Source organism: Neolamprologus brichardi, chromosome 4, assembly GCF_056152115.1.
Source record: "Neolamprologus brichardi isolate AB-2024 chromosome 4, ASM5615211v1, whole genome shotgun sequence".
In the NCBI taxonomy this organism is placed as follows: domain Eukaryota; kingdom Metazoa; phylum Chordata; class Actinopteri; order Cichliformes; family Cichlidae; genus Neolamprologus; species Neolamprologus brichardi.
In genome coordinates this window covers 9,438,157-9,456,275 of record NC_142107.1, presented here as the reverse complement: position 1 = coordinate 9,456,275, position 18,119 = coordinate 9,438,157, and the positions used below count along the sequence as shown (strand labels likewise).

At 41.6% G+C, this 18,119-nt stretch overlaps 2 protein-coding genes across 2 annotated transcripts; one reads left to right on the top strand and one right to left on the bottom strand.

The window, feature by feature from the left end:
* The first annotated feature begins 180 nt into the window (after window positions 1–180).
* gga3b (golgi associated, gamma adaptin ear containing, ARF binding protein 3b) lies at window positions 181–9,565 on the top strand. Its single transcript, XM_006791550.3, has 17 exons — window positions 181–220; window positions 2,064–2,148; window positions 2,238–2,313; window positions 2,398–2,496; window positions 2,575–2,698; window positions 2,782–2,885; window positions 2,989–3,069; window positions 3,191–3,328; window positions 4,481–4,562; window positions 4,653–4,778; window positions 4,872–5,111; window positions 5,301–5,383; window positions 5,466–5,602; window positions 5,790–6,076; window positions 6,160–6,329; window positions 7,752–7,862; window positions 8,366–9,565. Exons 1-17 carry the CDS (start codon window positions 181–183, stop codon window positions 8,474–8,476), a joined length of 2,094 nt encoding a protein of 697 aa, XP_006791613.2. The 3' UTR covers window positions 8,477–9,565.
* Window positions 9,566–10,367: 802 nt separating this feature from the next.
* On the bottom strand, window positions 10,368–17,709 carry nup85 (nucleoporin 85). The gene is made up of 19 exons (XM_006791548.3): window positions 17,557–17,709; window positions 17,074–17,164; window positions 15,820–15,976; window positions 15,607–15,677; window positions 15,400–15,443; window positions 15,058–15,127; window positions 14,847–14,968; window positions 14,569–14,703; window positions 13,883–14,005; window positions 13,633–13,764; window positions 13,255–13,361; window positions 13,066–13,149; window positions 12,874–12,939; window positions 12,513–12,664; window positions 12,276–12,393; window positions 11,970–12,070; window positions 11,440–11,591; window positions 11,074–11,175; window positions 10,368–10,870 (listed from the first exon to the last, which is right to left on the bottom strand). The coding sequence occupies exons 1-19, from the start codon at window positions 17,587–17,589 to the stop codon at window positions 10,772–10,774; spliced, it is 1,959 nt and encodes a 652-aa protein (XP_006791611.2). The 5' UTR covers window positions 17,590–17,709; the 3' UTR covers window positions 10,368–10,771.
* Between the last annotated feature and the right edge of the window lie 410 nt (window positions 17,710–18,119).

Genomic DNA, 18,119 nt, shown 5'->3' with positions numbered 1-18,119 from the left:
CTTTGGAATAAAAAAATTGCTCCTTTCTGAAAATTCTCATTTTACATTTTTAGTGCCAAAGTTGAAGAACTAAATATTTTTAAATTAGATATTTTGTCTTTTTGTGAAATTAATTCCGACAATTATTTTCTTCGGACTCTCGCGCACACGCCGGTGACATCACGCGATGTTTGTAGTGCTATGGCGTACCAGGAAGGGGAGTCGCTTGAATCTTGGCTCAGTGAGTTATTAATCCCATTTTTATTAATTAAATAGCATGGCTAATTAGCTAGACGCGTTGCTCCGCTGTGACAGAGGAGAAAATCAGCGTGTGCAGAAGCTGTCAGCGCCTCGTCGAAAGCGTCTTTCCTGCAGTTTGAGCAGAGATCCAGGCTGCCAGCCCAGTCCAATCACTGTCTGCATGTTTAGCTGAATGGGTGGAGAGCTGTAATAAACACAAGTCTTTGCCAGTGACAGATCAGTGCGTGCAGTGATTGTGCAGAGGCGCGGAGCTCCGCGGATAGTTACCCCACGCTGTACAGCTTGAGCGCAGCTTTCATGGCAGAAACAGATGGGTGTGGGAGATGAATGCACAACACTGGAAACTGTGGACAATGCATCTGTTATTACACAGGGGAGGAGTTGTAACAGTCACTGCATTGTCGGGGTCAGCATACGGGACTCACATGTGTGTATATAGTTAATGTATATACATACATCTATATATATGTAAGAAATATTGTTTTGTTTTGTTTTTTTGGCTTTTGAGATTTGTATTGTGCAAACATTTAAATAGAAGGTATTGTGAAGATTAAACCAGGTAACCCAGGTTACTCAATAAGTTTGTTTACCCAAGACGGGGGTGAGTCAGTGTGTGCTGTATGTGGATGACTGGAAATCTGAGGTGGTGGATAAAGGACTGAATACACTAAAAAACTAAAAGGATCAGCCACGTCTTTTGACAGTCTGCAGAGTAAACATTGCAGAGAAGGAAGCAAGGGGTGTGAGCCCTCAAAGCTTATCACATTTCAGATTTCTCTTAGTAATTAGCCACAGAAACTTAAGGACCCCCAACCCCAAATGTGAATGATAAATATTTATTGATAATGAAGCAGTGAGCAAGGCCTCAGGCTTGGATTGGAGGAGGCTTTCACTGTGGATTGATGCCAGATACCTTTAGACTGGTTAAGGGTGGGGTGGGGCAGGATAACAAGGGCAAACAGGTGTGTGGTGCAAGTAGTTATTTATAGACGCATGACCAGGAGGGGAGTGTTTGGGGCTGTTTATATACAGGTCTGTGTTTTTAGTTTCAGTCTTTAAAAACGTGGTTGTAGAGAAAGAATAAGGAGGCGATGGTGTAGATGCTTGTGGGATGTCTGTGAGTCTGTTGACTTCAAGTGTTGTGTTTATGTGTCTCGCATATTACCAAATAAAAACAGATTAATATTAAATACATCAAATATAAAACTAGGGACGCAGTGGTTGTGAATTCTGTGTTGATACTGATGTTTAAATGAACATTTTGGCCAATAACAAATCCTGATATTTATGTTGATTTTTTTTTTTTTGTTTTATGTTATTATTTGTTTTGTTTTTTTTGGTTCAGAGCTTTTCTTTTTTTCCTCATCATCACAATGGGTCAGACTAAACTCTCTGTATACAAAGTATCCAGCTGATTAGCCTTAATAATAATACATCACTGATGACCACTATCAACAGTCCGATAATATCAGATTCTTTAGAAATATTGGTCAGAGAGGATAATTAATGCAGAACTACTTTTTAGCCTGCTTGTTTTTGGATTTTTTACTTGGAGTGAGTAAATGTCGAGCTTTATGTTATATGCAGTTTTCTGATCCAATTTCTGTTTTATTAATATAACTCAAAATCACAACTACAGTGGCCTCCAGGCGTACAATAATACAAAGAAAACCCCAACAATCAGGCAATCCCCTTTAAGCAAGCACATGGTGACAGTGGGAAGGAAAAACTCCCTTTTCACAGGAAGGAACCCATCAGATTCACTGAAGAAGATGCTACTTAATGGCATATGTTTAGTTGGTGAACTGGTCTTTCTCTTACAGATAAAGCCACCCATCCAACAAACCGGCAAGAGGATTGGGAGTACATCATTGGCTTCTGTGATCAGATCAACAAGGAACTGGAAGGGTAACGTCTAATGCATTTTAATTTTTTTCAACTAGCACAGGAATATATTTATGGATTTATTTTTTCTTTCCGATCTCTTTTTTTTGCAGTCCCCAGATAGCCGTAACGCTGCTCGTACACAAAATCCACTCTCCACAAGAATGGGAAGCCCTTCAAGCTCTGACAGTAAGAAACGCTGCACAGAACCGTCAGCAAGCACATTTTTACAAACTGCTAAACCAACCATTCACATAAATGTCGTGTGGGCAGGTGCTGGAGGCGTGTATGAAGAACTGCGGCAGACGGTTTCACAATGAAGTCGGAAAATATAGATTTTTGAATGAGCTGATTAAAGTTGTTTCTCCAAAGGTGGGTCGTCTTCAGGTAGGTTTCGTGCTGATAAAACACGTGCTGAGTGGCTAATGAGTCATTGCTTTGTATTTCCAGTACATGGGCGACAGTGCACCTGAGAAGGTGAAATTGAAGATTGTTGAAATGCTGTACAGCTGGACCGTCGCTTTTCCCAGTGAAACCAAGATCGGTGAAGCCTACCAGACACTGAAGAGACAGGGTATGTGTGGATGTGGATCAGTCAGATTAGTATAAATGATATAAAGACACATCTTCCTCAGTCCTGTCCTTGCTCTCTGACAGGTCTTGTGGCACATGACCCAGAGTTACCGCTGGACAGGACTCTGATTCCTTCTCCTCCAACGCGACCTAAACATCCTGTGTTTGACAACGAGGACATGGGCAAGGTGAGAGATTGCCTCATCCTATTGAAATCATTTGTTTTAGTGTAAATATTCTCCGTATACTTATATTATTACAACAAGCAGACTGATGTCTGTGTCTGTGTAGCTGCTTGCTGAGCTTCTCCGGAGTAAAAACCCAGAAGATCTTCAGGAAGCCAACAGATTAATCAAAAACATGGTGAAAGAGGTGAGACATGTCAGACCCTTTTGAATGAGACTATTTACCGCAGCCATTGTGTTCTTTTTCAAATGCACTTTGCACTATTTTTCTGATGTAAAACCCTTTATTGGGTTTTATATTTTGCCAGGATGAGGCACGGGTGCAGAAGGTTACAAAGCGAATGCACACACTGGAGGAGGTGAACATCAACGTCAAGCTACTGACCGAGATGCTGTCCCACTACAATAAAGACAGTTCCACTGACTCAGACAAGGAGATTATTAAGGTGTGCGTCCATGCCATATACTGTATATAACAGATGGAGGTGACCACTGCGATGTAACCCACAGGCTTGTGAGCTGCCTTTTTGAGATTGATTTTAGTCACCAAAAGTGGCCATAACTGGAGAAGATGGTGCAGCTTTGAGTTATCAGCTAGCTAGGTTTGTTCGGAAACTACATCGATAGACTGCGAGATGAATCGCACAGGCACAGACAAAGTCACGTGCTAATTATTGCAAATGAAATAATATCTTCATTTAAAAAATGGAAGCACATTCTTGTTGGACTGGATGAGTACATTTAACCGAATGGATAGCTATGCAATGCTATACTGAATTAAAATGCTCAAAAACGCACAAACACCATAAACATAGCAGACACTTCCAGTTCAGTCATTTGATTTAGCTCAGCAAGGCGCTAACAACTAAAGCCTGCTGTGTTGATGACCCACCTGTCATTCAAATGATGGTGGATGGGTGATGATTCAGGCTTGTTTTGCAGCCACAGGGCACCTTGCAGTCATTTTGCCCATGAACCTTTCTGTTTACCAACCATTCTGGACTCAGTTGGGAGGCCATCCGTCTGACAGCTGAAGCTTGGCTTAAATTGGGTCACGCAGTACAACAATAACCCCAAGTACAGCAGCAAATGTACAAAAACAATGTCTAAAGTTGTTGTGAAGGGGGAAAATGACCTATACAGGACACATGCACGTTTTTTTTTCTACTGAAAAATTTGAAATTTTAACCTCATATTTGGAACCAGCCTCAAGTGGCCGTTTAGGGAACTGCAGTTTTTTGGCACTTTGTGTGGAAATTGCTGGTTGGTCCCTGCAGGGGGAAAAAGCACACATACAATTCAACAGGATCATCTTCTTTATTCTTTACTCAACAATCAGAAAATGGAAAAAGTTGGAACAGATATTTTCAATTCAGTATTTAAAGGCACAGATAAAGTAATTCATATTTTGCACTCCAGTAATTTGTTTTATCATTTCATTGTGGGTTGAATGCACGGCGTTTTTTAACAAATATAGTTTGAACCTGATGTTTTCATTTGATATTTTCAAATTCTTTAATGTCTGTCAAGTTTCTAACAGCAGCTGGTGTCACATCTGCACGCTAACTGTACAGCACGTCCTTTGTGTCACTTCTCAGGAGCTCTACGAGCGCTGTGACAAGCTGAGACGAGCTGCTTTCAAAATGGCCACTGAGACGGAGGACAATGACACCAGTTTAGGTTTGTCACATTGGTCTCGGTTTGACTGAGCAAGCCCTGTCTTCACTTTTTGTGCGTAAAATCTATAACCACTGACCTTCGGCTCCTCAGGTGACATCCTCCAGGCCAGCGATGACCTCTCCAGAGTCATCAACGCCTATAAGAAGATTGTTGAGGGGCAACCAATCAACGGCGACAGTGAAGAACCTCTATCGACAGCTGGTCACAGCGAGAGCGGTCAGAGTTTTTTTTTTCTTCTAGAAACTTGATTGCCCTTTTGTATCTAATACATCTGCTGCATTTTCTTTTCATGTCTGTGTCGCTCAGCAGAAACCACAGATACACTGATCGACCTCGCCGGCCTTGATGTTCCGAGCCCTCCACAGCCTGCTGCTCCACCACCCCAGCCCTCACATCCTGTCGCTGCTGATCTCACAGTGATCCCCATCCCCGTCCTGCCTCCTCCTCCCAAACGCCTCGCTGGCAGTCAGGGCAGCAGCCCGAGTCATCCCCCTGCCAACAAGGCCTTCACTTCACTCTCTCTCCTGGATGATGAGCTACTGTCTCTTGGTAGAGCATCCCCAACGTGTCTCATTGAATTAAAGGAACAGTTTGACAGTTTTGGAAATGTGCTTTTATTGTGTTTTAGTGAAGCGCTAAATGAGAAAACCATCTAACGAGTCATGTTTTTGTTGTATCTTATGAGAGATAAAGAAAAAAAAGTCTTGTATGATGACAAATGCCTGCATCATCTCCCAGGACTGAATGACCCTCCTACCTCTCAGAGCAGCCAATCAAAACCAAAGCTGGATGAAATCTCCAACCAGTGGAGTTCCTTGCAGGTACTCTAGGATAACTAACTGCAGATATGTAGTCAGTGTGTAACAGTGTGTAAATTATCTTTCCTCCTCCTGTCCTCCACAGGCCCCAGCAACAAGTGTTGGTATGTTTGGCAGCATAGCTTGTTCAGGTCCAGTGGTGCCACCAGCTGAGCCAGCTGTCACCCACAGTCTACAGAACCTGCAGGACCTGGCCATGATGGGCTTTTCAGATCACAAGAGGTGATCTATTCACATTTTTCCATCCACTGTTTATTTGAAACCTGTATTTTAAATTCTCAAAGTAGCAAGGTTTCTGCAATTCTGTCTTGTAAAGCACTAATCTAAGGATATTTTGGCATAAGTATCCGATACTTTCCAAGAACAGCACTGTGAGGTCTTATTGGCATTTATTAAATGGGATTTTCAGTTTATCCAACCAGATGACGGCCAGAGGAACCAGCTTTGGAGTGCCTGCAGCAGCACCGCCCCTCGTACCTGTGCAGGGCTCGCCCTCTTCAGCGGCTCTTCTCCAAGGACCCTTGCCTGGCTCTCCAGCCTTATCCCATGTGAAGGCTCACAGCTTCGACTCAGCCCCAGGAAGTCCGCTGTTCCGCTCTCTGTCCCCTTGCCACCCTCCACTCCAGGGCAGCCCGGCTAGAGCCAATGAAATCTCCCTGAGCAACGTACACGTCCCTCTGGAGGCCATCAGACCGAGTAAGAGACAAAGACAGGGCTCAGCACCTGAGAGGGTAGTTAATGGCTGCCTCTGCTTGACTGGCTATTCTCTGTGTCTTCAGGTAAAGTCTTACCTGTGACTGCATATGACAAGGATGGCGTTCGCATGCTGCTCAACTTTGCTTCTGACTGTCCCCCTGGGCGGCCTGACGTGTTGGTAATGGTGGTGTCGATGCTTAATACAGCACCCCTGCCTGTTCACAATGTGGTCCTACAAGCTGCTGTGCCCAAGGTAAAGACATTAACACATCTGTTCTTTCGTTGTGGGCATCACCTAGTGTTTGCTTTTGATTGGCTCCTACATTGTGACCTATCACCTACTCATTTCCTGAGCGATAACTGGAAAAGTCTCTCTTTAGATCTCTTGAAATGTTTTGTCTCCTCCAACCACAGGATTCATACGTAAGTCAGTGCTGATTTTGGCTTTAAAGTACTTTTTATGGATGTTTTCATTCCTTCTATTATTTTTGTAGTATTCAAGATATTTGTGATGAGTAGAGGTTTGATTGAAATCCAAAGTGACAGTTTAGCTCTATCAGATTACTTCATTTTTCATATGCTGAAACGTTATTGGATGATTGGATGGTTCTTGTCCAATAACACCTTCTAAAAATGTTTAACACAGCTTTAAAACCTTTCCAAGAACATACCCCAGTCAGCCGATAATCTTAAAACTAACTACCTAATGTTGTGAATGTTAAAATAGCTCTGACCAACTGGTGCATAGACAGTTCCTCAACTAGCAACAGGTCCGTGCCTTTAGCTCTTTGTTCGTGGCAGTTTTTGCACTGTCAGGGTGCATTGTCCAGCTGGGGGAGAACGCTGATGGAGGGAATGTCTTTGCCATAGAGGGGCATTCTCGGTCTGTTTCTCAAGCTTCACTGCAGAGTATTGCATTATTACAGATTGATATACTGTTTGGGGACACTGAGCCGATTTACCGATTAGTCTCTACCCTCACCTGTAGTCACAAGCTTTGGATGTTGACAGAAAGAATAAATTATGCAGATACAAGCAGCAGAAATGAGCTTTCTCTCATTTCTGTGACTGCGTGAAGGGTGACTGGCCTCTCCCTTGGAGAAAGAGTGAGGAGTTCAGTGATTCTGAAGGGACTGCAAGTAGAGCTGCTAGTCTTCTGCTTCAAAAGGAGACAATTGAGGTGGTTTGAGTATCTGACGAGGATGCTCCTGGGCACCTCCTGGCTGAGGTGTTCTGGGCATGTCTGACTGGGAAGCAGGTCCACTTCACACGATGAAGAGATTACACCTCTCAGGTGTCCTGGGAATGCCTTGGTGTTCCGCTGGATGAGCACTGCTTAGGCTGCTGCTTCCCTGCAAAAGCGATGGATGGATGGATGGATGGACTATTTTAACTGAAAGAAACTTTAATTGTTCACTAATCCACAATGTCTTAAGTTCATCTTTCACTTGTGATATCTGTTGCTCAGTCTCTTTCCTTAAGTCATCTTTCACGATGGATAATTAGTTCCATTCCTCTTTATCGAAGTTCAAAGCTGATATGAGGCTTCAACAGTCTTCAGTCTTCATAGTGTAAAATGTCCCTTTGCCACTTACAGCAACAAAAAGAAAAACTGTGAATCCTCTAATAAAGGCATAAAAGAACAGCGTTGACTCTTCCTTTTGTCTTCCACCAGTCGATGAAGCTGAAGCTGCAGCCCCCGTCGGGAACAGAACTGGCACCCTTTAACCCCATTCTACCTCCAGCCTCCATTACTCAGATCATGCTGCTGGCCAATCCAGCGAAGGTAGATTACATTTTAACACTTCCAGCTGCAACAATATACAAACAATACATAAACTATGCGGACAAAAGTGTTGGACTACACCGTTTTATCTTTGAATTTAGGTGTTGTAAGCAGTCTTTTTTACAAGTTGGTTATTCTCAATTTCAGTGTGGTGTTGTGATTGGTGTGACCACTGCAACAAGTCAGTTTCTGTTCCAGCATGACTATGCCCCAGTGTACAAAACAAAGTGCATAAAGGATCTGTTTGGTGATTGGCCAGCGGAGAATCCTGCCCCCTGAACACCTTTGGGATGAACTAGAGCAAAGATTGCCAGACAACATCATTGTCTCACATCACAGATACTCCAAAATCCTGTACAAAGTCTTCCCCTAAGAGTGGAAGCTGTTATAACTGCAAATCTATGCCTATGGACTGCACTTTTGTCCAAATAGTGTATTTTCAGAGCTGCAAATCCTTCTGCAGGAGTGTGTATAATTTGCATGTTCTTTGCTTGTCCTCGCAGGATAAGGTGCGTCTGCGCTACAAGCTGGCTTTTACTCTCGGAGACCGCCCATGCAACGAGGTCGGAGAGGTTGACCAGTTCCCCCCTCCAGAGATGTGGGGTCATCTATAGCAGCGGTGGAGACCGGCTGCTCAGCAGGGACAGGCTGGTTCATACTCCATGAAGGGGTGGGAGTGTGCGCATGTGTGTGTGTTCATATCCATCCCAGAGAGACCAGAGGGGGAACTTTTGTTATATTCTTCACTTCAGCTTTACATTCCTTACAATGGTTCATGTTTTGGACGTTGTTATTGCTGAGATGTTAAAAGCAATCACTAAAAGTTTTATTGATGATTGATGCAGTGCTTGCAGATAGCTAACACGGCAAAGATAGACACTGGTATGTAAGGCCTTGGTGCTTATAGGCTATTGACAGATATTTTAATGCATTTTCCCTAAGGGGAAATGGTTTGAAACTGCAATGAATAATGCATTAGAGACTTAAAATGTTGGGTTGATCACAACAAATATTTTAAAAGAAAATAACCTTGAAGTTAGCAGAGCCTGCGCTGCAGATGTGCTTCTATTTATTCGTGTTGCTGAACATTTATACTTGAATATATCTTGAGAGTTGAAGATTTGGCTGACATGAAGGATTCAGTCAGATATCATTGCTGCAGAAAGAGAAGAGGGGCGTGTGTTTTGGATTATTCTATGGATGGATTATGGATATGTGTGAGTAAATTGTGTTGCTAATGTAGCCCTGTGCTAGGTTATGAAGGAAACGTTGCGCAGCAGCACTTAGATGGTAATGTGTAATTGCAGAAATGCAGTTAGGAGTCCAACACTGGTTTTATTTCATGTTTTCATTTTTAAGATAAATGATTCTCAGTTAGTGGTTGTCCATAGTTTGGTTTTGTATTATTAAACATGTTTACTCCCCTCCTACCAGGCTCAGTATTGGGAGTATTTCTGTCATAGTTATTTTCTGTTCCTGGTACGACAGTGGATCGCTAAACCCAACAAATGTGAACTGAACCAACCTGAATCTGAATCCAGTACGAAGCAGATTATTATCCAGTATGCAGTAGTGGGATGGAGTGAAACTGTACTTAGTCCTCTCCGACCCCTTTCACTTTCTGCACACCGAAGATGTGGATACATTTATATTTGTTTAGTGATCCACACTGAGATCCCGATATGCCGTCATCAGATTCAATAGGAAGAGGTCTGTCATCTACAGACCTCTTGGCAGATCTGCCGGCTTTAAAATTTGGACTTTGCTACAAAAAAGGTCCTGCAGCCACGTCAGCCTGTTTTGCAATCGATAAGTTTACATTTTTTAAGTTATCTCAAAATTTCAACGTAATAACTCAAACTGCTGAAATTTAAACAAACTTCCGTAATATTTGGATGACGTCACTTTTCTTTCAGGCCTGCTTCACAGAGGGTAGAGCAGATAATCTTGCTCTGTGCAACCAGTGCATAGAGTGATTTACCAAATGCAATTTGGCAACTACAGTCTGTCAAGTGTTGATAGTGAAGAGTGACATTCATGTTGCTGCTGTAACATGTTTGATAGATGGTCGTCCATATGACAGGTTCACTAATCTGGGCTGAGGTATTACCAGGTTCTGTTAGTGGTCTTTGGGTTCACAGACATCTTCCTTCCCAAATTGTCATGTGGGCGGAGCTATTTCAAAACAGAATCCAGGTTGTTTCAGTTTTTCTTGTTTTACAGTAACCCGGGCCAGTATTATCCAGGGACATCTCAAAGCTTTAAATATTTTTATATCCAGACTAAGAATTATGTTTTATCAAAGACTTCAGCTTTTTTTTTTCTGGCACACTGTAAGTTTTCGGACCTTACATACGCTCTAAAACACACATTTAGACAATGTTTGATCCATTCATATTCCCACAGCTCAACATAAAAAGGACCAACCAACCTACAATTTAAAGCACTACAATGAAGGCGCTGAATACTTGAGAGTTCATGATTTTATTCATTTAAAATGAACTCAGAACATTCAGGGGTCTGAACGCTTTGACTTCACTGCGTCCCATCTCTGATAGTCCTATTCATCATACTGGATGTACAGAAGTGTGTTTACTGTACATAGCATCTAATGTAATAATGTAATGTACCTGCTGTTTGGTGTATGACAACTTCTGTGAAAATGTGACTTGTAGATTTGGGGAGAGTGTTAGGACTGTATATATAAAGGTATGATGTGTCATTTCTTTGCTGCATGAAAAAAAATAAAGTCTTCATGGATGTTTGATGTTCTGAAGTCATTTTGCTTGACAAACCATCTCCAAAAAGGTCAGATTTCAATGAGTATCATGAAGTGTTTTATTATCAAAGAGCACATTGTGATTAATGATTCTTTAATATATACAGTACAAAAATGCAAAGTCACACTTTTATGTTTCCACCGTTCCCTCTTTGACTATCGCTTGAGCCAGATTCCTCGCCAGAGCGAGTCTTAGGAGCTCCACTTTGGTCACCTCTACGTCTTCCTCCTGCAACGACAAAAACACTCAAATAAAAAGATGAAGCAATTTAGTAAGACTTCCAGAGTGACATCTGCCTACATGTCATCTTAAAATTAAAACAGAGTGGTGATAGCAGCACCAAATATTAAACATGCAGTTAGAAGCCGCTATTAGAGAGCTTTTAGTCTGATTGTGTGGGAGGGAATAAGGCCATGTGAGGACATGCATACCTGCATAGGCCTGTCTGTGCTGGATGCAGTGATGTTCAGGGAGGAGGTGAGCTCCTCTAAACAGAACATCAGCTCATAGGTTTGATCTGCTGTGAAGATCACCTGAGAAGAAGGAAATCACTGTTGTTGTAGGGCAGCAACAACTGATTCAGACGTACAACTCTGGTTACACCATAATTAGGACATCAAAGTTTATGTTGTTCAGTTTAAATCTGCACCATAGCAGTTTGGGGGACACTGTAGTTTATTGTGGTGGTATCATGCAGACTACAGTAGAAAATATCTCGGTCGTACATTTCAGTATCAGATTTCCTGTAATTATCACACTAATTTTGTCCAAAACTGGACTTGTTGCTGGTGACTAACCTCTTTCTGCTCCAGCAGTGGCAGAGCATCGGTCAGCAGAGTCATCCAGAAGCTTTGTGGAGCAATCTTTGCAGTCATCAGAGAGAGGAGCAGCTTTGCTGCCTCCCTGAAACGCTTCTCTCCGTACAGCTTGTGGAACTCGCGGTACTTTCCTGAGAAAGAACATAAAGCAGAGTTTTCACACTCAGATGTGCTCAAATTATCCAGGAGGTTTTGTGCATGTTCCTCCTCAGTTCACAAACAGCAATAATCTATAGGAACGTATTTTATCTGTGTTTATCTCATATTTTTACTGATTTTTCAGTAGTAAAACGCACCATGGCATGCTGTTGCACTAAACAACAGGCCAGCTTTATTTAGACGTCTGTGTGCACATTTATGTGTCTGAGACTCATGTGAATTGAAGCTGGCCTGACTGAATGTCCCGTCACTTCATGTGTCGACTGAACTTGTGAGAATGACGCAGTGGCTGAGTCACAAGTGGAGCGGTGCTACTAATGCTCCAGCAAGTGTGTCTTCCCCGAGCATACCGAGAAAAGTCAGCCTGTCGCTAAGGAGCATCGCCGGGCCCAAGTTATCAATCAGGTCCAGATCAGAGAAGGTCCCTTTGGCACAGTAATCCTGTAGGAACCTAAAACACAAGTATACACATAAACACACCACAGAACCCATAACACAAACATGGGTTTGTTGCTGTTTGATGGTATAGGAACATGTTCACAGTGGAAGCAGTACTAAACAGGAAGAGACCACACTTCCTGCTAAGGCCAATAGGGAGAGAGGGGGGTGAAGTAACAGTATCTGGGATCTTTACAATTATAATGAAAGAAACTAACCTCTCTGAAATCAGGGTGGCAAATGCAGCATCTTTGGCTCTTATACTCCATGAGAGAGCAGAGCCCAGCCTATTGTTCCTCAGAGCCCGCATAGCCATGATCTTACAAATACTCCGTACTGCATAAACCAAAAAAAAGAAAAAAAAAAAGTATGTTTTAGGTTTTAGGTCTCTCCTGCACTGGAAAAACAAAAACAGCCTAATCTTTGTGTCTAAGAGTTAAGAAGCAACGTGTTACCTTGTTCTGACATTTGCCTCTGCTCACAAATCCTCAGCACCTTAAGAGCTTTACGCTCCGTCTCTAAAGGGACGCGCTCTATCTGAAGCTCCAGGTAGACACGACCAAACTCTGGACAGTGATCAAAGTAATCCACAGCCAACTGCCAAAGGCTAAACACAGAAAAACATGCTCAATCATGACAGTGATAACCTACACATCAGCTTACCCTGTACTAGGTCAATTAGAGGAAATGATTGTTTAATTAGATTAACAGGATAAAAACAACTGTTCCAAGAGCCACATTAGTCACACCCTGTGTAAATCTAAACAAAAGCAAATATATTATACATCATTACACTGAACCTTGGGATGAGCGTACCTGTGATGAGTGAAGAGACCAGAAGCATATTCTAGAAGGAGAAACTCTCTCAAGTTGGAGCCAAAGCTAAACACACACACACACACACACACACACACACACACACGTAAGGTGTGGTAAATATTGGCTAATGAAGTGTACAACCAAATTAAAAGGTAAACAAGTTCAAAAACAGACAATCGGCATCCTTACTGGAGATTATGAGACTGCAGGAGTTTGCAATGATCCAACAAATCTGTCAAATGGGCCACGAACCACCAGTTGTTGAGAGCAATGCTAAAAGGAAACAATTAAGGAAGTTTATGAACCACCACATATTTGTATGCTGCATGTAACACACACACATATGGCAGGATGCAAAAAAAAAAAAAGTTGTCTTACCTGCACTCCTTGATGACTTGATGGATGTCAAACTCAAAGGCAGCAAGTAAGATGTTGTCCAGGGGCTCTGGGACGCTCCTCGAGTCCAGAAACATCGTCATGCACGACTGCAGTGCGCACACATACAAACAAGATACACAAACAATAAATCAGGGGCTGCTGCACATTTTTTACAATCACATTTCAAACTGTAAATCATAGAGCCACATGAACTGGTTGAAATTTGCGACAGACGATGTAACACGCAAATATTAAACAAAAATTCTTCCACCACAGTATTTACAGGATATCTGACAAGGTTTTTAAAAAATGCAATACTTTTTAAGACTCAACCAGCAGTGATTCTAAAATGCTGAATGATGTGAGAATATGGTATACCTGAGCATAATAATGCAACTCTGTGGGTTTCACTGTGGGGTGGCAGAAGAGAAGTCTAATGACCAGAAAGTGATACCAGGTACCCAGCAGCTCCTTGTGATCCAGCAAAGTGTCTTCATCTCCCAGAAGGATCTAAGGTGAAATGGGGTGGGGACATTTTAAAAAAAAAAATAGCCTAACTGTTGCTGGATGTTTGCACTGACCCTTCAATAATGAACTTATCCATGAATAACAGCACTTCCTCACTCACCTTGCAGATGAGCTCCAGATGTCGGTTGCTGGCGAACGAGTTGTCCTGCAGGCAGCGGTCCACCTCCTCGTGCCAGTGCCTCCACTTTACATCAAACTCTGTGAGCGTCTGAGTGCCACCAGGCTGAGGGAACATTACAGAAAATTCAGAGGTGTGAGTCAGCACGGGTTGGCTCATACGCTCATCTTGTGTGTAGGCTGCGTTAGAGAAATTGCTGCACTGAATGAACACAAACATGTTGTACTTAATCCCTTTACTGTCTGAATGATGTATGTGAAAGCAACAGAAACTTTAGCAAAGACGTTTTGAACAGATTTGTGGATTTTCATTTCACCACCAGCAAAATAAAGAGGCTTAAATTCATTTTAGTCTACAGCAGCACATTTGATGTTTGATACACTTTACCTTAAAGGAGACCATTTATTATTATTTTATATCATCATACTGTGTATTTGCAGCCTAGAGATAATTTCCTCTAATGTCACATCCACAGCCCATTAAGAAAACATTTAAAATAAAAAAAATAAAAAAAATAAAAAAAAAAAAACACATTAAGAACCTGTGTGATTAATTTCTGACTGTAAAATTAACAGGGCACACTTTCACAATAATCCCATTTAGAAGCATGATTAAAAATAATTTCAGCTATCATTCAAAGGAAATAAACCACTGCATTTTTATCTTACATTGTAGAAGGGCATCTTGCTGAGCAAGGTATCCATCTGCTTGTACATGCTCCTGGCAGCAGGCTGTAGGTTGGCCTGTTTCACCAGCATCTGTCTGACTTCTTCCAACCTGCCCTGCAGCACATAACTCACCACCTGCACACACACACGCCATGTGATCACTCCCATCTCTCCAGAGAATTCATATCAGACAAAACACAGATGAAGAAGCAAATGCAGAACACCAACAGTGCACATGTCACTTTAAAGATGTAACTGTGCGCACATGCTGCACCTACCACGTTCCAATAGTCGCGGTGCTCGGCAGGGCTCTCACTTTGGAGCACCTCACTGGCCCTCTCGTCCACGTCAGCCTTATGTAACCTTACCCAGTCCAGCAGGTGGAGCAACAGGGAGCCCGCTGAAAATACAGACACACCCATGTTGCACATACATTTGTTTGGGTGTTTCTCCAACCCCAAAATCTGGTCATAAGATGCGGATTCTAACCTGGAGCAGCATCGATGAACAGCACTTCACACAGATTCCAGATCAGTTCTATGGCCAAAAGAATGGACACCTTTAACAAAAAGCAGATCAGGGTCAGGATAGTGCAACTAAACAATGTAATGAAATGTATATCTGAGTAAAAAACTGAATGCGGATTCTTCCTCACTAACTGAGCATTAACTTCCCCTTTTAAATACAGGCCGTTTGATTGTGGTCATAAAACCCACAGAGCTGTGCCATGCTACTCAATTAAATCATGACGTAATTAGTCAATTACTGACTCAGAAACTCATACATGCTCTGTATGTGGACTAGTCCAGAGAAACAAACATTAGTACTTACCTGATTTCCACACTGCGTGCCCAACTCTGCATTTCTGGTAGAAACTGCAAAAAAGAAAAGTTGTTTTCTGAGCAATCACACACCTTTCCTGTGTTTTTATTGTATAAACAAGACTATAAAATAGAAATCTGAAAAACCTGCCAAAACTTTTATGGTTACATCAACTCAAAAGTTTTGCCAAAAGAAGCATATTTTCAAAAGAATTACCTGCAACTTGCTGAAGTTCCTCCATACAAGCACGGATCACGGATCGATAATTTTTGCTGATACTAACAAATCTAAGGAGTAAGGCAGAGGCAAAATTGTAAAACATACAATGTGGGTGCTGCTTTGTGTGACTTTTGCAACTATTGTTATGCCACTGATATGCAACCCAACAATATGAACAAACAGAGGTGGGATTGCATCACGCGCCCTTACTGGGGTTTTTTACTCTTGCTAGGGAGGTCCTCTCTAATTGTCTGCAGGCCAACGAAGATGTGGTGAGACTCGTTAAAAAGCTTGCGTAAAATGGGGGAATATATGTCCTCATCTTTCCTGATCTCATGGATGAATGAGCAACCTGATCCTGAAGCACCTGAAACAAAGGCAGGAGGTGAAAGAACAACAGTAATACTATAGTTATTGTCATTGCACATATACAACAAAATTTAAATGTCTGAAAAAAAATGGCTCAAAATATGTTTACTGAAAACATATTTGCACATCTCTAAAAGTAACCATAAAAACTATAGTGAAACACATCATACAGTGCTATGGAAAATAACCCCCCCCCCCCCCCCCCTTTCCTGATTGCTTATTTTTGTGTATATTTGTCACACTTACATGATCAGATAAATTTTAACACTAGTCAAAGACAATGCCATTTTTAAATTATTTCATTTATTAGGAGGGGGAAAAAGGTTATCCAAACCTAATTGTCCCAGGGTTAAGCATGTTTTTATCCCGTTACCTCTTGTGTAAATCTAACATAGCATTTCATAAAAGAACATCATATAAGCAGTCATACATGGTGGTGGTAGTGTGATGGTGTGGGGCTGCTTGATGAAACCATGCATTCTAATCACTCTATGATGATTTGAAACACACAAAAAGGTCCACCTCTGAATGTCTCACAAAAACCCAGATGTAAGGTTTTGGAGCGCAATTCTGGACTTAAATCCAATTGAGATGTATTAGAAAAACCTTAAACAAGTCGTTCACACTTGAAAACCCTACAATGTGGCTGAATTAAATCAATTCTGCCAAGATGAGTGGGTCACAGCGATGTGAAAGACTTGCTGCCAGTTATCACAAACGCTTGATTGCATTACTTGCTGCCAACGGTGGCACAGCCAGTTATTAAGTTTGGGGGGCAATTACCTTTTTAAAAAAAACAAACAAACAAAAACACAGAGCCAGATAGCGCTGAATACATTTTTTCTGTTAATAAATGCAACCGTCATTTAAAAATTGCCTTTTATATTTAATCAGGTCATCTTTGTTCATCAAAAATCCAAATGTTTTTGATAATATGAAACATTAACGTGTGACAAACACGCAAAAAATAAGACAGCAATGTAGCAGACATTTTACAGGCATTCACTAAACCATTCATTCTCTTAAAAAGAAAAAGAGATACAGAAGAAAACTGTGAAAGTATACATGGTGCCTTGTACTAATTTTGAAGCATACCTGATGCTTTGTATCGTGTCTCATATACAAGAATATCACCAGGACCCCATGCAAATCCCATGTGCTTTCCATCACTGATTGCAGGGATATTCTGCAATTTAAAAAAAGAAGAAGAGAGAAACACTGTTACTACACTGAAAATAATGTGAATAACATGAATAGGGTTAAAATTAAATGATTCCGTTTCATATTTAATTATAATATTATGTGAGAAGGTTGAGTGGTGACTGGGACATGGTCTAGCTATATTACTAACTCAAACTGTAATTAATGCTGCTAGTAATTCTAACTCATCTTCTTATAATGTTGCCACTTTTACACTTGTGACATGGCTGAGTGTGTGCCCCTTAACATTTCTTGACAACGTACAATATAAATATTCAAACGGGTCGTTGAAATAGGTGTTTGCCAAAGTTAGCCTGTTAGCAAAGCCATTTAGTGGCAATAAGGAATTAAAAACACTAAGCTACAATGGCTACTTACAGTAATAGTGGGCTCAACGTCTACCTCCTCCATATGGGAACAATATCATCGACACAGAAAAGACAACAATGGGAACTTTTTTGGCTATAAATACGCCATGAACTGCAAATGTGGACCGGTACTGCTTACGCGCCTCGCTCTTTCAGTCGAAAGTACCTGCTGCGCATGCGTTAAGATGTCACCGAAAGGGGTGCCCGTCTACCTGCCTGTTTTTCCGTCGGCTGAGCTTGACTCGGGATTTTGGATTTATCACGACAAATGCAGATAACACAGCTTATCACTAACCTTATAACTGCCTGCCCGGACTCACCTACGAGAGGTCATTACCAGCATTAAGAAGCTGGGTTTGTCTTTTTCTATCCACGAACATGTTATCCCCACTAATGTCTCCACTTGAATCTGTGAAGAATCTGTGCAGCTTTGCCCTGTACTCTTACAGTTTGAGTTCGTAAAGGCCACCATTGGTTCAGTACACCTACACATCACCATCAGGCAAAAACAAAAAAACAAGATGGCCACTGGTATTTAAAGGGTTAAAACGAAAAAGGAAATGGAAAAGTGCA